Source organism: Camellia sinensis, chromosome 5 (assembly GCF_055761805.1).
Source record: "Camellia sinensis isolate YWXY chromosome 5, ASM5576180v1, whole genome shotgun sequence".
Classification (NCBI taxonomy): Eukaryota; Viridiplantae; Streptophyta; class Magnoliopsida; order Ericales; family Theaceae; genus Camellia; species Camellia sinensis.
The window spans coordinates 86,977,791-86,994,051 of NC_138965.1; the positions used below are offsets into that span (position 1 = coordinate 86,977,791).

At 38.1% G+C, this 16,261-nt stretch overlaps 1 protein-coding gene across 3 annotated transcripts in view; it reads right to left on the bottom strand.

Moving 5' to 3' along the window:
* LOC114277619 (uncharacterized) overlaps positions 1-2,639 on the bottom strand; it is a 29,310-nt gene extending 26,671 nt beyond the window's left edge. The window contains exon 1 of one of the 3 annotated variants that reach the window (XR_014329718.1): positions 1,943-2,639. Coding sequence is in view for 1 of the 3 variants with exons in the window: in XM_082869201.1 (XP_082725327.1) it covers positions 1,943-2,191 (249 nt within the window). In the remaining 2 variants the exon portion in view is untranslated. The remainder of the gene's footprint in view (positions 1-1,942) is intronic. The other 2 variants (XM_082869202.1, XM_082869201.1) reach the window with 2 other exon arrangements.
* Between the last annotated feature and the right edge of the window lie 13,622 nt (positions 2,640-16,261).

Sequence of the window (16,261 nt, forward strand, 5' to 3'; positions counted from 1 at the left end):
AACAAATAATAAATTATAGAAGGCAAATTTCATTTTACTACGTTACTTTTGCCGATGTGTGAATTATCCCATTCTCATTTGAAAATAATCATATAAATCCCTTGTAACGTTAAATATTATATAATTTAACAAGTGTAAAACATGTATAGGCATAAAGGAGATTATATGCTCATTTCAAATTTTAAAGGAATAAATTACACATAAAATAAAGTATAAAAGTTAAGATGCATTTTTGTCTCCCAAATAAATAATGAAAATATCTATAATTCGCATACCTAGATTACTTATATATAGAGGCATTTTAATCTTTTTCATTAAATCGTTAGCAGGGCTAATAGTATACTTTGGTTCGCAAATATGGCTACATGGTTATTTCCTAAAGAGAAACGAGGAATCCCAACATAGGTCAAATCACAATGTGATAAAGTAAAATTTGCCCAATTATAAACACAAATAAATGGTAAATGCTAGGAGCGACTTGGTGTGTAAGATTAAATTTAATTATTTAGTTATTATAGTGACTCACATGATATGGCAATATTAATTATAGATTTAATGGGATTTATGTTCCATATCTTTAGTCCCAAGTTTTATCTGATAGGTCAATAAGAAGAGTGGTTTCCAAGTTTCTTGTTTTGATGGGCAAGTAGAGTTATGTTTGAACAAAGAAATTGGTCATTTCTTTGCCTATAACATAACATTCAGAGTAACGATCAAACAATTCTGAATTCACATATTCTAAAGAAGGTTAAGAGAGAAAAATCATTTATTCATGTTTTCCGTAGCAATGGATTCAGGTAAGTACCACAGCAATGGATTCAGGTAAGTACAATTATTTACATGAAAATCATGATAGTTATAGATCTTGGATTATGAAAATTGTTATATGCACAATACCATAAAATTTATTTATATCGTGGACCATGTAGTTGTCTCTTGAAAATTTAAAATGAGGAGAAAGTCAGACATTCGGGATTTGAGTCGATAAAGCGGCTGTTATCTTTTTGTTGTGATGTAACTTACTAACCCATTAACATCTTATATTTTTATAAGGAAATAAAAAAAATAAAGGGTTAAATTCATTTTATCCCCTTGTGGTTGGAGGTTGGAACACTTTACCTCCTTATGGTTCAAAAATATAGCTAGAAAAATTTTATATGATTTTAAATTAAAGTGCTACCATTGATTTTTTCATCCAAACTAACAAGATGTGTATTTCACACACTACTTTTGAGAGTGGATCTGATTTCCTGAAAAATTAAAGTGAAATTAATATAATAAAAAAAAAATTATCCCAATTTTCTCTAAACCTAAAATTAGATGAATATGTTAATTAAAATAAAATAAATCAAATTAAAATATAATTAAGAATTGATCTAAAATATAAAATTCAATTAAGAAATGATTTAAAATATAATTAAATAAAAATAAAAAATAAAAAATAATTAAAAATTGAACTAAAATATAATTAAATTAAAATTAGATTAACATGTTAGGAATTTTAATAGAAAATTAAGCATTTAAGATTAATTGTGATCTAAAATATTATATTAAAATAAGATTAGAAATTTTGTAATTAGAATAAATAATTAAATATTTAGGATTAATTGTGATATAAAATATAATAAAATTAAAATTAGAATAAAAAGTTAAGAATTGAAATAAATAATTAAGAATTTATAATTAATTGTGATCTAATTAAATTAATGCTAAACCTGATAAATTATGTGTATGTGAGGAGATAGAGAGAAAATAACAGAAAAAAATATAAGATTTAATGGTATTTTAATCATTTTATATGTGGTCCAAAATCACATTGATTATTTTTGAGCCGTAAGGGGTAAAGAAGTTTAGCCTGAAATTCTGATGAGCTAAAATGAATTTAACCCAAAAATAACAAATAAAAATGATTGTAAATGAAGTTTAACCCGTTGGTTGTGACCTGAGGACTGAATCGTAAGAGAATGTCCCAAGCTTGTTTGGCTGTTGTAGCATCCTTGATACTTGGAAAGATCCAGTCTGAGACGCCTTGCTGGATGTGAGAAAGAGCTGCAGCATCCTTCTGTTGATTGGCCTCATGGTTGTACCCATCCTGTACGGTATCCAACAAACCCTTAGATAAAAACAGAGTTCTCATCTTCACACTCCAAAACTCGTAGTTGGTACCGTCAAAAATTGGAATTCTGGCCATGTAGAGTTGACTCTGTTAAGGATATTCAGTTCTTCACCTTGCAGCTGATCTTCCTTCCACAAACCATAAACTCTACTACTACCATATGGAATGGAAGCCTTTTGAGTAGGCCTATGTAAGCTGTTGTTTCAGCATTAAAAAATAAACAAAGAAATAACAGCCAGCAAAATTGACTTTCGCAAGAAGGACGGATGTAGATTTTTTAGAGTTTGGGTTACAGCTGCACCTGTGCGCTGTAGCACATTTTATTAGGTTTATTTTAGGGTTTAATTCGGTAATTTAAATCGTTCATATTTTAAAAATTATTAAGTAGAATATATCTGTAAAAAATTACGTCGATCGGATATCGTTATCTCTTTCATCAATCACATTTGTATTGAGTTTTATATTTCAAATTACATTTATCAACTTTTTTTAAAATACAACCGTGATTTGATAAAAAAGTCAACGATATCCGATTGACGTAATTTTTTACTAATATATTCTACTCGATAACTTCTAAAATATGAACGATTTAAATTATCAAATTACACCTTGAAATAAACTCAATAAAATATGTAGCAGTTGCTATTTCTCACCATACGCATCGACAATCCCAAACACGTTGTTTTAACGGCAAAAGAAGGGAGGAATGGACGCCATTATATATGCACATCAATGATTATTGTACAACAACAACAACCACATTGTCTCCTAATTATGAGCTCCAGCTAACTTTTCAAGACAAACCAATAGGGTTGTATCAGGAACCATGAAAACAATAAATAAATGATAACTTAAAATAAAAAGGGTGATGATGCATACCCATTCTTGAATTTCCTAAATGTGTCCTTAATGATATGACGTGATAATGTGGCGACCATATGAAATAGAAGAATATTTTTTTATATATAATATAAATTTTTTTATCATAATCTCAAAGATAATATTTGTAATTAAAGAAATTAAATACTGATTATTTATAAAATTACCTTAAGATTTTACTTTTTCATGTCTACCTTATTTCGTCTGCTATTTATACTTTTCAAACATTTTAACAAGTAGAAAGTGTAATTTTTTACTTTCGGTGAATGTTATTTGTACTTGGAAATAAAAACTTTTATTGAATACTTAAAAAACTATAGAGATTATAAAAAAAATAAAAAGAACACTCTTACTCACTTATAAAACTCTACTTCTTGGCTCTATTTCTACAAGACGCAACTATACCCTTTTTATAGGCAAAGAGTGGACTTCAATTTCGGAATTGAAATGCATAAAATTAAAATATAAGGTTCTTGTTACAAGACAAGAAACCTTTTATACTCTAATTTATTGAAACTAACATAGTAGTGGTATCTCCACTACTTTGGTTTTATTCAGCATATGACTTTCTTATTTTCATTCACAATGTGATTCAATTTTTTTTGTCTCCTTGGATATATATGTCATGTGAGCTTTCTTTTTGTCTTCTTTTATCATGTGAGTCTTACTTAGTTTTGTCTTCCATGTGACTTGTCTAAAGGATTTTTGCCTTTTTTGGCTTGATTTATTATGTGAACTTCTGCTTATTTTTCAAAAATGCAAAGGTCCACGACTTACATTGATTCATAGTGAATTTGGTTCTTCTCTTGATTTTGTAGAGTTCTAAAATAGCTGCAAAGATGTTTGGTGTTTCAATTATCTTTTCTTGGAGCATCTTGAGTCCTTTGCTCTATCTTCTCCTAACTTAGATGGTTCAATGACATCTTTTTCACTTCTTACCACCACAACTCTCTTCCCATCATAAAAGATTGTTGGTTCTAAATGTCGGAGAAGAGTTTCCAATTACTTATGGAAAAACATGAGCCTATCAATTTTGTCGATGGTAGGATCATACCTGTAACACCTCGAATAATGCAATTAACAATAATTAATATTAGGCACCTTTCAATACCTTAAACCAAAATTAAGCTATTTGATTATATAGAATAAATAATTTATTACTTGAAAAAGTATATAGTGAATAGAATAAGATGTGTGCACATGCATTCCGTTGTCGAAATAATAATTAACATATAATAAAAAATATATAAAAAAAATATTGAATTTAAGTACCTCATAATATCAAGGAATAGAAATGTAAATAGAAATTAATTGGAAATGAATGCCGGCTAACAACAAGGCACTGTCGGCCATCTGCAAGGCACTGCCGGCCACTGATGTGCTGGGACACGAAGCTGCAGTAGAGCACAAAACAGAGAAAATTGAGGGTCTCCCAAGGGCATGTACGCACTATGCCACCCCATATCATCTTAAAACATCAAGGGTGAGGCATAGTCAGATCTACGACCATCAATCACGCATCTCGATGCATGATGGCCAAAGATCCAACTTGTGCAAATCAATATGAAATAAATGCACAAATAAACACATAAAGCCTAAAACTCTATCATGGATCATCAAGAGCGTCGGGGACTAGATTATTTTGGTAGCCTCACTTAGATATTATTTCCACTCGCGCTAATTGAAATATGCCCTAAAACTAACTATCGAAAATGGTTAAGTAAAAGGGAGAAAGAAGTGGGGTTGGAAGACATGCACACACACACGCACGCTTATTACAACATTACGCCCTCTCGAAGGAGGGTCCGAATAATTAAGATAAACTAATTATTACAACCAACTAATTAACTAACTTAGCTAATTAATTATTACAAACAGAATTGAAACTAGCTATGCTAGGCTAATTAGAATATTACAGAGATGAATTAAATTAGCTAAACACTTTAACTAATTAATTATAAAACCGGCAAATTAGCTAGCTAAGTAAAGTAGTAAAATGGCCTCGAGGGGAGGGAGGCATGCATGCTCGGTATTCTTCGCCCGAAAATGCATTGCCTTGCCATGAGTTGCCTCTGTTTGCACTCGCGGTGATCTCAGAACATCATAGGAACTTCCAGTTTGCATCTGCCCCAACATAGGAACACTTTGACAATTTTCCCTGCAGGTGGCCAGCCGGCCACCTCAACTGGTCCGTAGGCTACCTCAACTGGCCGGCCGGCCAGTGCAAGTGGTCGGTAGGCTAGTGCAAGTGGCCGGCCGGCCACTTCTCTTTCCAGAATTCTGCTTTTGTTATAATAGAGAGCAACAGAGCCAAGACAATGTATTTGGCAAGAAATGTGTGTACTACCACCCTCCTCATCATGTCTCAAGCTCAAAGGAGTGTGGTACTTGGCTCTCAAGCCACCAATTAAACATCTCAACGCATGATGGCCCAAAAACCAAGCTTGTACAAGGTTAGTGAATGCGCACATAAGACTCAAAGTGCCTCCACCCTATCATGCATGATCAAGGGCGTTGGCGACCAAGAAATGCGACACGTTTCATCACTTTGAGTATGAAACATCTTACATTTCTTGTGTTTGGATTAATGTCTGATCCAAACACATGCAATGCAACACACATATGTTATCTTGCTCATGCTTTACTTGATCAATTTCTTGTTTACTCATTTACATTACCAAACCATTCCTTAATTGGTTAAGTCCAATGTGCAAGTCTTCTAAGGAGAGGAGGTCAACTAATTGAATGGTTTAAGGCATAGGAGAGACCATGCCTTTGACTAGGAGGAACCCTCAAAAGAGGGTTAAAGCCATTTAAGCACAAGTCTCAATCCTAAGCTTAAACACAATCTTAAGGCCAACCAACTCTCAAATGAAATGGAAAAATGAAGAAATGAGGGATGTGGCAGAAAATTAGTGCTGAAATGGCATGTTAAAGACCTTAAAGCATGCAAGCAATACAAGCATAACATGTTGAGGGTCAAAAACATCAAAACTAGTAAAGAGCATTACACAAGAGACATGCAATACATAGCCTAAATAACCAAACCAGCTCTGGACAGAGCTCAATCATGCCAAATCATAGGTCAAAACATGCTGAAATGGTAGCATGAAAAGCAAGAAACTCATGCTCATGTATTGGCTCGTAAACAAGGCATAAAGCACAACTCTCAAAAGCTATGGAAGAGTGAAATATGTGAGAGTGTGACTACACTATATACACTAAAATTACATGCTAAATGATGCCAAAACATGCAATCATCACACACACAACATGTTAAGGGCCCCAAAACTCAAAGCTAGTCAAGGCCAATCAAGGCCATTTACACTACAACCATGCAAGGCAAGCCTCAAAGGACCAAGACCACTCGAAACAGAGTTTAAACATGTTAAAACATGAGCAAAAATGTGCTGGAATAGAGCCAACACATGGCAAAATAAAAGGCTACAACATCAAGCATGTTAAGCTAGTAAACAAGATTACACTACAAGTGTAAGAAGCAAACAAGAGATGCTCCAACCAGCAAAAAATAGAGTTGTAACATGTTAAAATAAGGCCAAAAACATGCTCAAACTAGGCTACAAAAAGGTAGAAATACATGCTCATTTGGTAGGCCATCAACACATGTAAACAAGACAAGAGGAGAGGGGACCACCCCCTCCCATTTTGGACCTTAAAACCAACTTTCCACCACTGAAATTCCTTTGAGTTTCAGTGGTAGAAAGGCCAAACAAAGAGGGTTACAAAAGCTAAGAGAGGTGGCTCAAAAGGCTTTACAAGCCAAAGAGCCAAGGAAGAAAACCACCCCCTAACCAATCAAAACTCAAACCAATATTTTAAAGCCTTAAAATCAGAGTTTTTAAGAAGTTAAAACCAGCCTTAAAATAGCATGCAAAGGTGGTCAAGCACTTAATCAAAAAAAAAAAAAAAAGCTTAAAAGGGACAAGTTCTTACCCTTGAAGCACAGCAACAATTCAGCAACAATTCTGAACCAAAACCAAGCCTAAGATCTCAAACCAAGCTTCAATGGACCTCAACCCCAAAGTGAAGGTGTTTAACTAGGTGTTTTATTCAAATATGTGAAGAAAACTCACTTTCAAGCACAATATAGAGAGAGAGATAGAGAATTCTAAAGAGAGAGTAAAATTTAGCTCCTAAATTTTCTGAACCTCTCTAAAGGGGAAGGGACCTCCCCTTATATAGAGCAAGCAAGCAAAAAGCTTGTTTCATCCCTCCATATGGAGGATGTAGTCAGTGACCAACAGCTAGCCCAAAAGATCTGAAAATATCTGAAAAAAGAAAAAATTGGCTGCCGGCCACCTTCCCTAGCCAACCGGCCACTTCAAGTGGCCTGCAAGGGAGAAAAGTGGCCGGCAAGGCCTTTCCCTCCTCTAGGCAAGAGGCACCAAGGTTTGGCCCAAAACAAGGCCAAAACACAGAGTGTAAAGAGGCTCAAAGACAAGGCACTTGGCCGAGAACCTCAGACACTCAAAACGAGCGCAAACATGCACAAACGATAACGTTTGAGTCTTAAGGTCAGTCAAAAATGGGGTGTCTACACTAACGAAAGTAAAGATTATTTCATAGAAGTCCGAGCAAAGGCAAAGCTGTCCCTCGGAAGTTCGAGTGGATGTACACTCTCTTCTTCGGCAATCAATGGAAGCAAAGGCTGTCCCTCGAAGCTCGCATTGATGGAAGCGAGATCTATTCTTCAAAAGTCTAAGTGGGAGCACAAACTCTACTTTAGTAAGAAAGCTCTTCGAAGCTCGCACTGATGGCCAACAGCTATTTCAACAACTAATGGCCACTGTCTCTTGGAAATTCGAATGGGAGTCCACTCTACTTCGGTAACTAATAGAAGCAAAGGTTATCCGTCGGAAGTCCAAGTGGGAGTACACTTTTACTGTGTCAAGAAAGGTCCCTTCATGTTGGTAACAGAGTCTATTACTCCTCCTTCTTCTTCAAGGGGCAACAAAAATTGAAAATTGTCTCAAGCAACATAACACAATAAAGATATATAATATAGAGAAACTAATGGAGATACACAATATGGAGGAAACAAATTTCTTCATAACATAAAAAAGATAAAACTTCTTGGACAATGCAGTAAATAAAAATTGTTAATGTAATAGATAGACTTCTTCTGCTGAATTCTTTTACGGAATGTCGACCCTTGCTCTCAGTCACTAGAGTTGTGAGGTCATTTGGAAAACTTTCACCAGCTGCTCAGGTTGTGGCCGTTATGTGCCACCATTGCCATGCCTTCTAAGATATCCTGGGGCCCCTGTTTTTTGAACTCTAGCTCATCTGTTTCGACTTTCTTTCTAAAGATCTTCTTAAGCGTCTGACACTTTTCTGTAAGATGTTCTAGTGATCGGTGGAAAACATAATAATTAGGGCCCTCGCGGTCCTTCTTTGGCAAAAGCTCTTCGATATGAAGCAACTTCAGTTCCCCGTCTACCACCCATTCTTTAACTAAGGCCTTTACTTCCTCAACAATACATGGAAAATGAGTGTCATCTTCGCAGTTTTTCCTCTTCTGACCTCTGAATTCCTCCCCCTGCGACTTTCGGGTAGAAGACGCGGAAGCCGCAGTAACAGAAGGTCCTCGAGATGTTTTGAAGCTAGTTTTATAACTAGTCTCAAACCCAATCTCCTGAGACTGAGGTATGTTGATGTTCCGAGATGCTTTAATTAGTGCTGAGAATGTGGGTAACTTGTGATTAACGAGAAGCATCGTGTACCCATTCAATGCCCTTTCAACACATATTTGGACTAAGTAGCTTTCCTCTACAGCCTCGTGATAGTCCACAACTTTGTCTTGGAACCTCTTCACATATTCGAGAATGTCTTCACTCTAGTATTGTTTTTCCTTACATAGGGTAAGTGTAGTTACCTTCTCAGCCACTTGAAAGAATTTGGCGTGGAATTTGTTGACCATCTCTTCCCAACTTCGGATAGAGTTTGGGGTCAACTTAACGTACCAACTGTATACTCGGTTGGTGAGAGACTTGGAGAATTCTCTCAGTCGAAGGGCATGATTTGAACCATGAATCCCCAAAGTCTCGATGAACCGAACAACATGTTCTCGAGCATTTCCTTGTTTGCCATCGAATTTGATGAACTTCGACACTACGTACCCCTCCGGGTATGGATAACTTAACATCTCAATAAGGTATGGTGGCTTAACATCCGAATCGGGCAAAGAGGGTAAAGTCCTCTTGTCTCGTTCGAGATCGAACATGGCTTGCACATTAGCGAGAGTGAGAAATTGTTGAGGGAGAGAACTTGATGGTGGTATTCCTGAAACTCGACTTGTAGACCCAAAGACCAAGCCTGGAGCGACTTGGCCATTTGGGTGTTAAGAATTCACCACCGGTGAAGACACATGACGATATTGGCTATCGGCACCTATGGACAAGCCATTTGATGGTGGGACATTGAATTGGGTCCTATAAAGTCTATTGCATGCCGTGGCTATACCGGGTTGGACTTGCAAACTCAGCGTTGGAACTAAAGGAGACCCATTCGGTGCATGAGTAGAATTTACAATTGGTGGAACAAAAATAGGCATGGATGAAGCACCATTTTGTAGAAAAATTTCTGTGGGCCTTCCTTAAACTTCCATAGCTGCTGGAACACCATTCATCGCGCTGGAAACTCCTCAAACCACCGCTGGACCATGGCTTGATCCTCCAGGTGCGTGATTTTGCGCTCCATGGGCCACAGGCTGACCATGACTTGTTCCTCCTAGCACTTGATTTTGCACACCATTTTGGGCAACTTCAAGGAGAATTGTAGGTGAGTCTTGATGGTTTTGACCATTCCCAACATCACCGTGAAGTTGTTGATGTTTGCCGGTGCTGATTTGACCTCCATTTGTTACTGGATGTACGAAATTCGAACCCATCACCAACATGGTGTGGGTGAGATTTTGAAGGGTCGTGAGAATCTCTTGTTGAGTGTGTTGGAGTCCTTAAATGGCTTCAAGAATAAGAGGTGCATCTTGAACTTGAGTAATCTCATCACCACCGTTGAAAGGGCCTTGTTGATGAACTTCTTCTTCTCTAGCCATCTTCACCGGAGTTGTGTAGATTCCGGATCTTGTTGAGACTATTAACCAATTCGCCTCCCTAGCAGAGTCGCCAAATGTATGAGAGAGTTCAAGAGCGTCGTTGGAAAATTCGAAGATCTTCGAAGAAAAATTCGAATTCTCTAGAAAATGATGAGAGGCTTAGATTCTTCAATAGTCACAACTAAGAACACAAAAGCAAAGAGATGGTGAAGATAAGAGATTGCGTAAAGAATAAGGCAAAATAGTTAGAGAGAGAATAATAGCAAGGCTCTCCTATGGATCTCTCACTTTCACTCTCAAGGTTGATAATGGAGAAAGAAAATTAGTTCTTTCCTAAGAGTTATCTCTCCAAAATCTATCCCTTGTAAAGCTATGGGTAGGTGCTATTTATAGGTACCTCATGATGTAGGATGGAGGCCATGGGCAAGGCACATGGGAAATATTCTCTTTAACAACCTTGTCCAAAAAGGTGACTTTTACGAGGATGCGAAAAACCCTGAAGAGGAGATCAATCTCTTGGCGAACCCTTTTTTTTAGCCACACTTAACCAATGATCCCCAATCATTTCAACGGGTTAGGGGTAGTCCCAGAGGACGTCCTGCTGCAGAAGGGTCAGGGGTAGTTCAAGAGAATGCCCTGCCACAAATATTGCCAAGTCGCAGGGACCCCCTAGATCGTGCCACCTCGACCCGGGTATAAGCTAGTTTAACCAAAGAGTGAATTTATCTCCACTCACCGCCCTCGGGATCGGGTCCTTTGTTCGAACTCCATTATGCCCATGGTTCTGGTGTGTAAATCCCGGAAAGCTCCGAGCCCGCAAGTGTTTTGGGACTCATTAACGAAGCGACTTCTAGATTGCGATCGAATCTGTTTGAAGCCCGAGTGCCTTGAATCTCTAAGCTTGCTCAATACCCTCTCGAGTCCGGGCCCGAGTAAGTCTCTAAGTTCGTGGATCCGAACTCTTTCGAGGCTTATAGTAATCTGGCCTGTTTGATGGCGATAAATCTAGACCACCAATCTTGGACCTTTGAATTGGGTCCATTAATTTAGTGGGCTCAAATTAACTCCTCTTACACACGTCATATAATTATGATAGCTAATTTGTACTCAATGATTTTATGATATAATAGGATACCATGAGTCTTATAAACAGCCTTACATTATTGAAATTTTCATTTTGTGTGTTCATCATAAATGCATGAAATTTTCATTGTGATTTTTTTTTTATATAAAAAAAATTTAAAATTATATTTTATAAAAAAGTTTTTTAAATACTAAGTTGTTTTTGGAGAAACTCCAATACGGGAGACAAATATGCAAATTAAGAATTTTTGCTAATGAAGATTTACTAATTTTGTCTCAAACAAATTATTCATCCTAAAAGACATTTTGTCTATTTTTTAATTTGACTCTACAAATGTTGATAGCATGCAGTGCTAGCCAAAATGTATATTTCCGCCAATGTGCTGCTTGATCCATGTTAGTTTATTTGTTCCAACATATTTATCTTTGTTTCGTTTATTTTTATTGCATTATTAATATTTTATAAATGGAGATTGTTTGTCTCGTGTGATACGAATTTTTTGCAATGCCTCCAAAAATCTTTAGCAAATTTGTCTATTTAAAAGAATATAAAAAATAAAGTTAGCCATATCTAATCACTAAAAAATAAAGCAAAAGTTGAAGAAGTTAAAGAAGATTCTATTTCTGAAAATTAGTATCTTATGTTATTAAATCAAATAACATATCATAAATGGTATATTAAAATAACTCTGGTTATAAATAACAAGTTTGTTATGAAAGATACCATTGATCTAGTTGATAGTAGAGCTGATATGAATTACTTTAAAAAATGTTTCATACCTTCTGAATATTTTGAAAAAACCACTCAGTCACTAACTAGAGTTATTTTAATATACCATTTATGATATGTTATTTGATTTAATGACATAAGATACTGATTTTAGAAGTAGAATCTTCCTTAACTTCTTCAACTTTTGCTTTATTTTTTATTGATTAGATATGGCTGAGATTTGTTGTTTTATTTGGATTAAGTCCAAATTATGCTGATATCGATGAATTTTAATTCTTTTATTTCTGTTTTAAGAAGATTAACTTATCTACGGAGATCGTTAAGATTTGCAGGAACTTCGGTATTTTCAAGGAGTTAAACTACCACGCTAAGACTGTAATGAGTGGGTTGCATATTATAGCGATCCCGGTTTCCCTTTTTCTTTAACTGTTGTACCCGGACTTAGGTTCCGTAGAGTTGGTTGTTGTATGTGCCTTGTTTACATCCTTTAATCCTTTTATTGAGTCTCAGGTTGGTTGAGCTTAGGAACCAAGTCTAGTTGCCCAGATTTTGGCTTGTCCGCTCGAGCGGGGGTTTGGGCGCTCGAGCGGGGAATGCACCCATCCAGTATGTCCTGTTTAGTGTTGGACGCTCGAGCGGGGGATTGGCCGCTCGAGCGGGAGGTTGTGAGTGACGCTCGAGCGGGGAGTTGGGTGCTCGAGCGGGGACCTGTCTGCAAAAAAACTTCTGGGAGTGTGCATTCGCCGCTCGAGCGGGAGTTTGGCCGCTCGAGCGGGAGTCTGTGAGTGGCGCTCGAGCGGGGGTTTACACGCTCGAGCGGGGCGACTGTTATAAAAATCCGAGATCCGACTTTCTGGATCATTTTTCATCTCCCTTTTGATTCTAAAACCCTAGAACCGACTTTTCTCTCTCTCTACACACCTTCTCTCTTAGGTTTGATCTATTTAGAGTGTGTTTCTACCCCAGATCCTTCATTAAAAAGATAGAGTGAGTCGAGGGCTTCCATTTAATCTGAACGTTTGGTGGTTTGGAGCACTTTGGAATTTGGGTATTCATCCCTGTCTTCTCCATTCGGGTTATTTTCTTCGATGTAGGGATTTCCTACTCCATCTTATAAGTTTTGTTCTAAGTTTTGGTATTTTGATATGTTGGGGTACTTTGGTAATTTTGGGAAAAACCCTAGTGTATTAGTAAATTAATTTGTATAATTAATTTAAGGAAATTGGGGAATTTGGTTAAATTCATGAAATTGAGGAATTCATTGATTAAATGGTGTAGTTGGATAATTTAAATCACTCGCCTATTGAATTGTTGATATATTTATTTCCAGTCTAGAAATAACTGTTTTGGGCTATCGGTGGAGGATAGTCGTGTTTGTTGTAGACATTGCATGTGGATTAGGGAAAATTGAAACTAATCAATTTGTTTAAGTCATAAATTTAGACTATTGATACAGAAAATACATGTATTGATTGAGCATTACATATGCATATTGTTTGGGAGGAGATAGGGGATGTACTCCACGGTTTAGGGGAAGATAGGGGATGGACCTCTAAACCGGATTTTGTTTGGGAGGAGATAGGGGATGGACTCCATTAGCATCACTATTATGTGAGCTTATTATATTGAAGTGTTTTTACATGTTATTGATACAGCACTAAAATGTGTATCAAACGGGAAGTATGAAGTGTTTTGATATGAGCCTGAGTCTCATCTGTGTTGTTGATATTGGAAGTAATGTGATCTTGGAAGTAATGTGAATATGGTATATAGTTCACTGTTGTAAGTTTGGCCAGGTTCTGAGCCATATTGATAATAATGGGAATTGAAACATGTCATAGACATTAGTGTCAAGAGACTGTATTAAGTTATAATTGATTATCTTGGTTAACCATCTACTGAATGCTATAGCTTTATTCAATGCTTATATTTGGTTTAGTATTTTTCTACTGGGTTGTGGCTCACCCTTTATGGGAACATCATTTTCAGGTCCAGGTGATAAGCTACCTCCGAGGACTTAGCTTGGGAGGATTTGGCTTTTGGATTTGGAAGACTATCTTTAGTTAATTATTTTTATTTGTTAGTACATGTAAACATTCAAGCCTAGGGCTTTACTTGTATTTGAGTTAGAACTCATATTTTTGTGTCCAAGTGTTGGCTTGGAAAGATGTTAGGCCGTAGGGCATTTGATTTGATGTTACATGTAATGCTTTTATTTAGTAATACTCTGATGAATGAATTAATGAATTGTTTTCTTTAAATATTGCATGTCAATGATATATATATAATGGGTTTATTTTGAGGGCGTGACAACTTGGTATCAGAGCGTACCGGGTTTGAATACTTTGGGTACGTGGGAAGTGATTAGTATCACAATGGGTTCGTCTCGTTTGATAGAGACTTAGTGAAATATTATATGCTTATATGATAACATGTTTATGTGATTATGTGGGTATGGAACGTAGTTTCTAGGATGTTAATTGGACCCTTGAGTTTCTAGTAGTCTTGTTGGAAAGGCACTTGATCAATGCTGCTTCCAACCGGAACTATAGTAACGCTTCGGGACTATTATCATCCAGGAATGAAATTCGTAGGTGCTTATGTGATTATGTGCTTACGTGGAATGAATTATTGTTGTCCAATGCATTAGGACGCAAGTGTTTAGTTTCGGCACATTTATTAATGTGCTAACGTCTTTGTTTCCTTTATTAGGATGTCAGGACGAGGACGAGGACGCGGTAGGCGTGGTAGGCCAGGTAGGCAGGAGGTGCCTGTGCCAGAGAAGATTCCGGCAGTTCAGGAGGGAATTGGCCAGGCCAATGTGGCCGAGCCAGTAGGCCAGCAGGCTATGGCCGCTCTAGCCCGAGAGATAGCAGGGGCATTCAGGGAGTCAGTAGGCATTCTCAGAGCTGAGAATCAAGCTCGGGTTGTTGTTGCGGATGCAGGACCTTCCTTTCTGAAGAGGGAGTTCTTCCGGTCTAACCCGGATGAATTTGTGAGTGATCCTAAAGAGCCACTTAAGGCAGATGAATGGCTCGAACAGACAACGAAGACGTTTGAGATGCTTGGCATCGAAGACGAGGGGTTGAAAGTGACCTTGGCATCTTTCCAGCTGAAGGGAGATGCGGGTCAATGGTGGAAGTTCACTAAGGGTCGTATAGGAGGTACATGGGAGGCTTTTGTGAATGCTTTCCAGGAGAGGTTCTTATCTCCAGCAGTTAGGAAGAAGCTGAGAGACCAGTTCTGCCAGCTTAAGCAGTCGAGTTCTTCAGTGGCCGAGTTTGAGGCTGCATTTACTAGCTTGTCCAGGTTTGCACCTGAGTTGGTGGCGTCTGAGCAACGCCGTTGTATCAAGTTTGAGAAGAAGTTGAGGCGTGGCCTCAAGCTGCGAGTTGGGGGAACTATGATTTGGGATTATGGGCGTATGGTTGATGCTGCAGCCCACATGGAAATCATGATGCAGGAGGAGGAGGAAGGACAGAAGGGCTCCAAGAGGAGTCAGGATGGTCAGAGTGATGGTAGGAGACAGAAGGGTTTTAATCCTCAGCAGTCTCAGGGTAGCTTTTCTAGATCGACTTTTCCTGTGCCGAGTGCTAGTTCGGGGAAAGGTAGTCAGGGAGACATTACCTGTTTCAAGTGTGGCCAGCTGGGCCACAAGTCTCCAGTTTGTCCTCAGCGGGGAGGAGTGCAGAGAGCAGCATCATCTTCGGCTCGATCTCAGAGCCAGAGTCAGGGTAGAGGCCAGCCACTCTCGTGTTATCAGTGTGGTCAGCCAGGGCATATGAAGAGGTATTGCCCGCAGTTGGCTGGTACACCCGGTGCATCTGGTTTGAGGCAGATTCAGGGTCAGCAGCCAGCTCAGTCGGGTCAGGCCTCGAGGGTCAATCAGAGGGCTTCATCGTCCCAATCGGTGCAGCAATCTTATGCTCCTAGGGGTGAGCAGGTTGATTTGAGGTCTTCTGGGCGCGTGTACACTGTTACCGCGCAGGATCTTATGCCGGTACCATCAGTTGTAAGAGGTACCTTCTTGTTTTGCAACTCGGTTGGTAGTGTTTTGATTGATACGGGTGCATCTGATTCCTTTGTGTCTACTGCATTTGCATCTGTTTTGGAGTTGGAATTGGCACAGTTAGCATCTCCTATTTGTGTAGTGTCACCTCTTGGGGGTGAATTGATCTTGAAACAAGGTGTCAGGGGTTGTGATATAGAGGTCGCCGATCATAGACTTCCGTTTCCTTTTGTAGTTATGCCCATGAAGGGCTTTGATGTTATTTTGGGTATGGACTGGTTATCGTCATATCGGGCAGTTATTGATTGCTACCGCCAGAGGGTCACTTGTTGTACCGTGAGCGGGGAGTGTTTTCATTTTCTGGGGGAC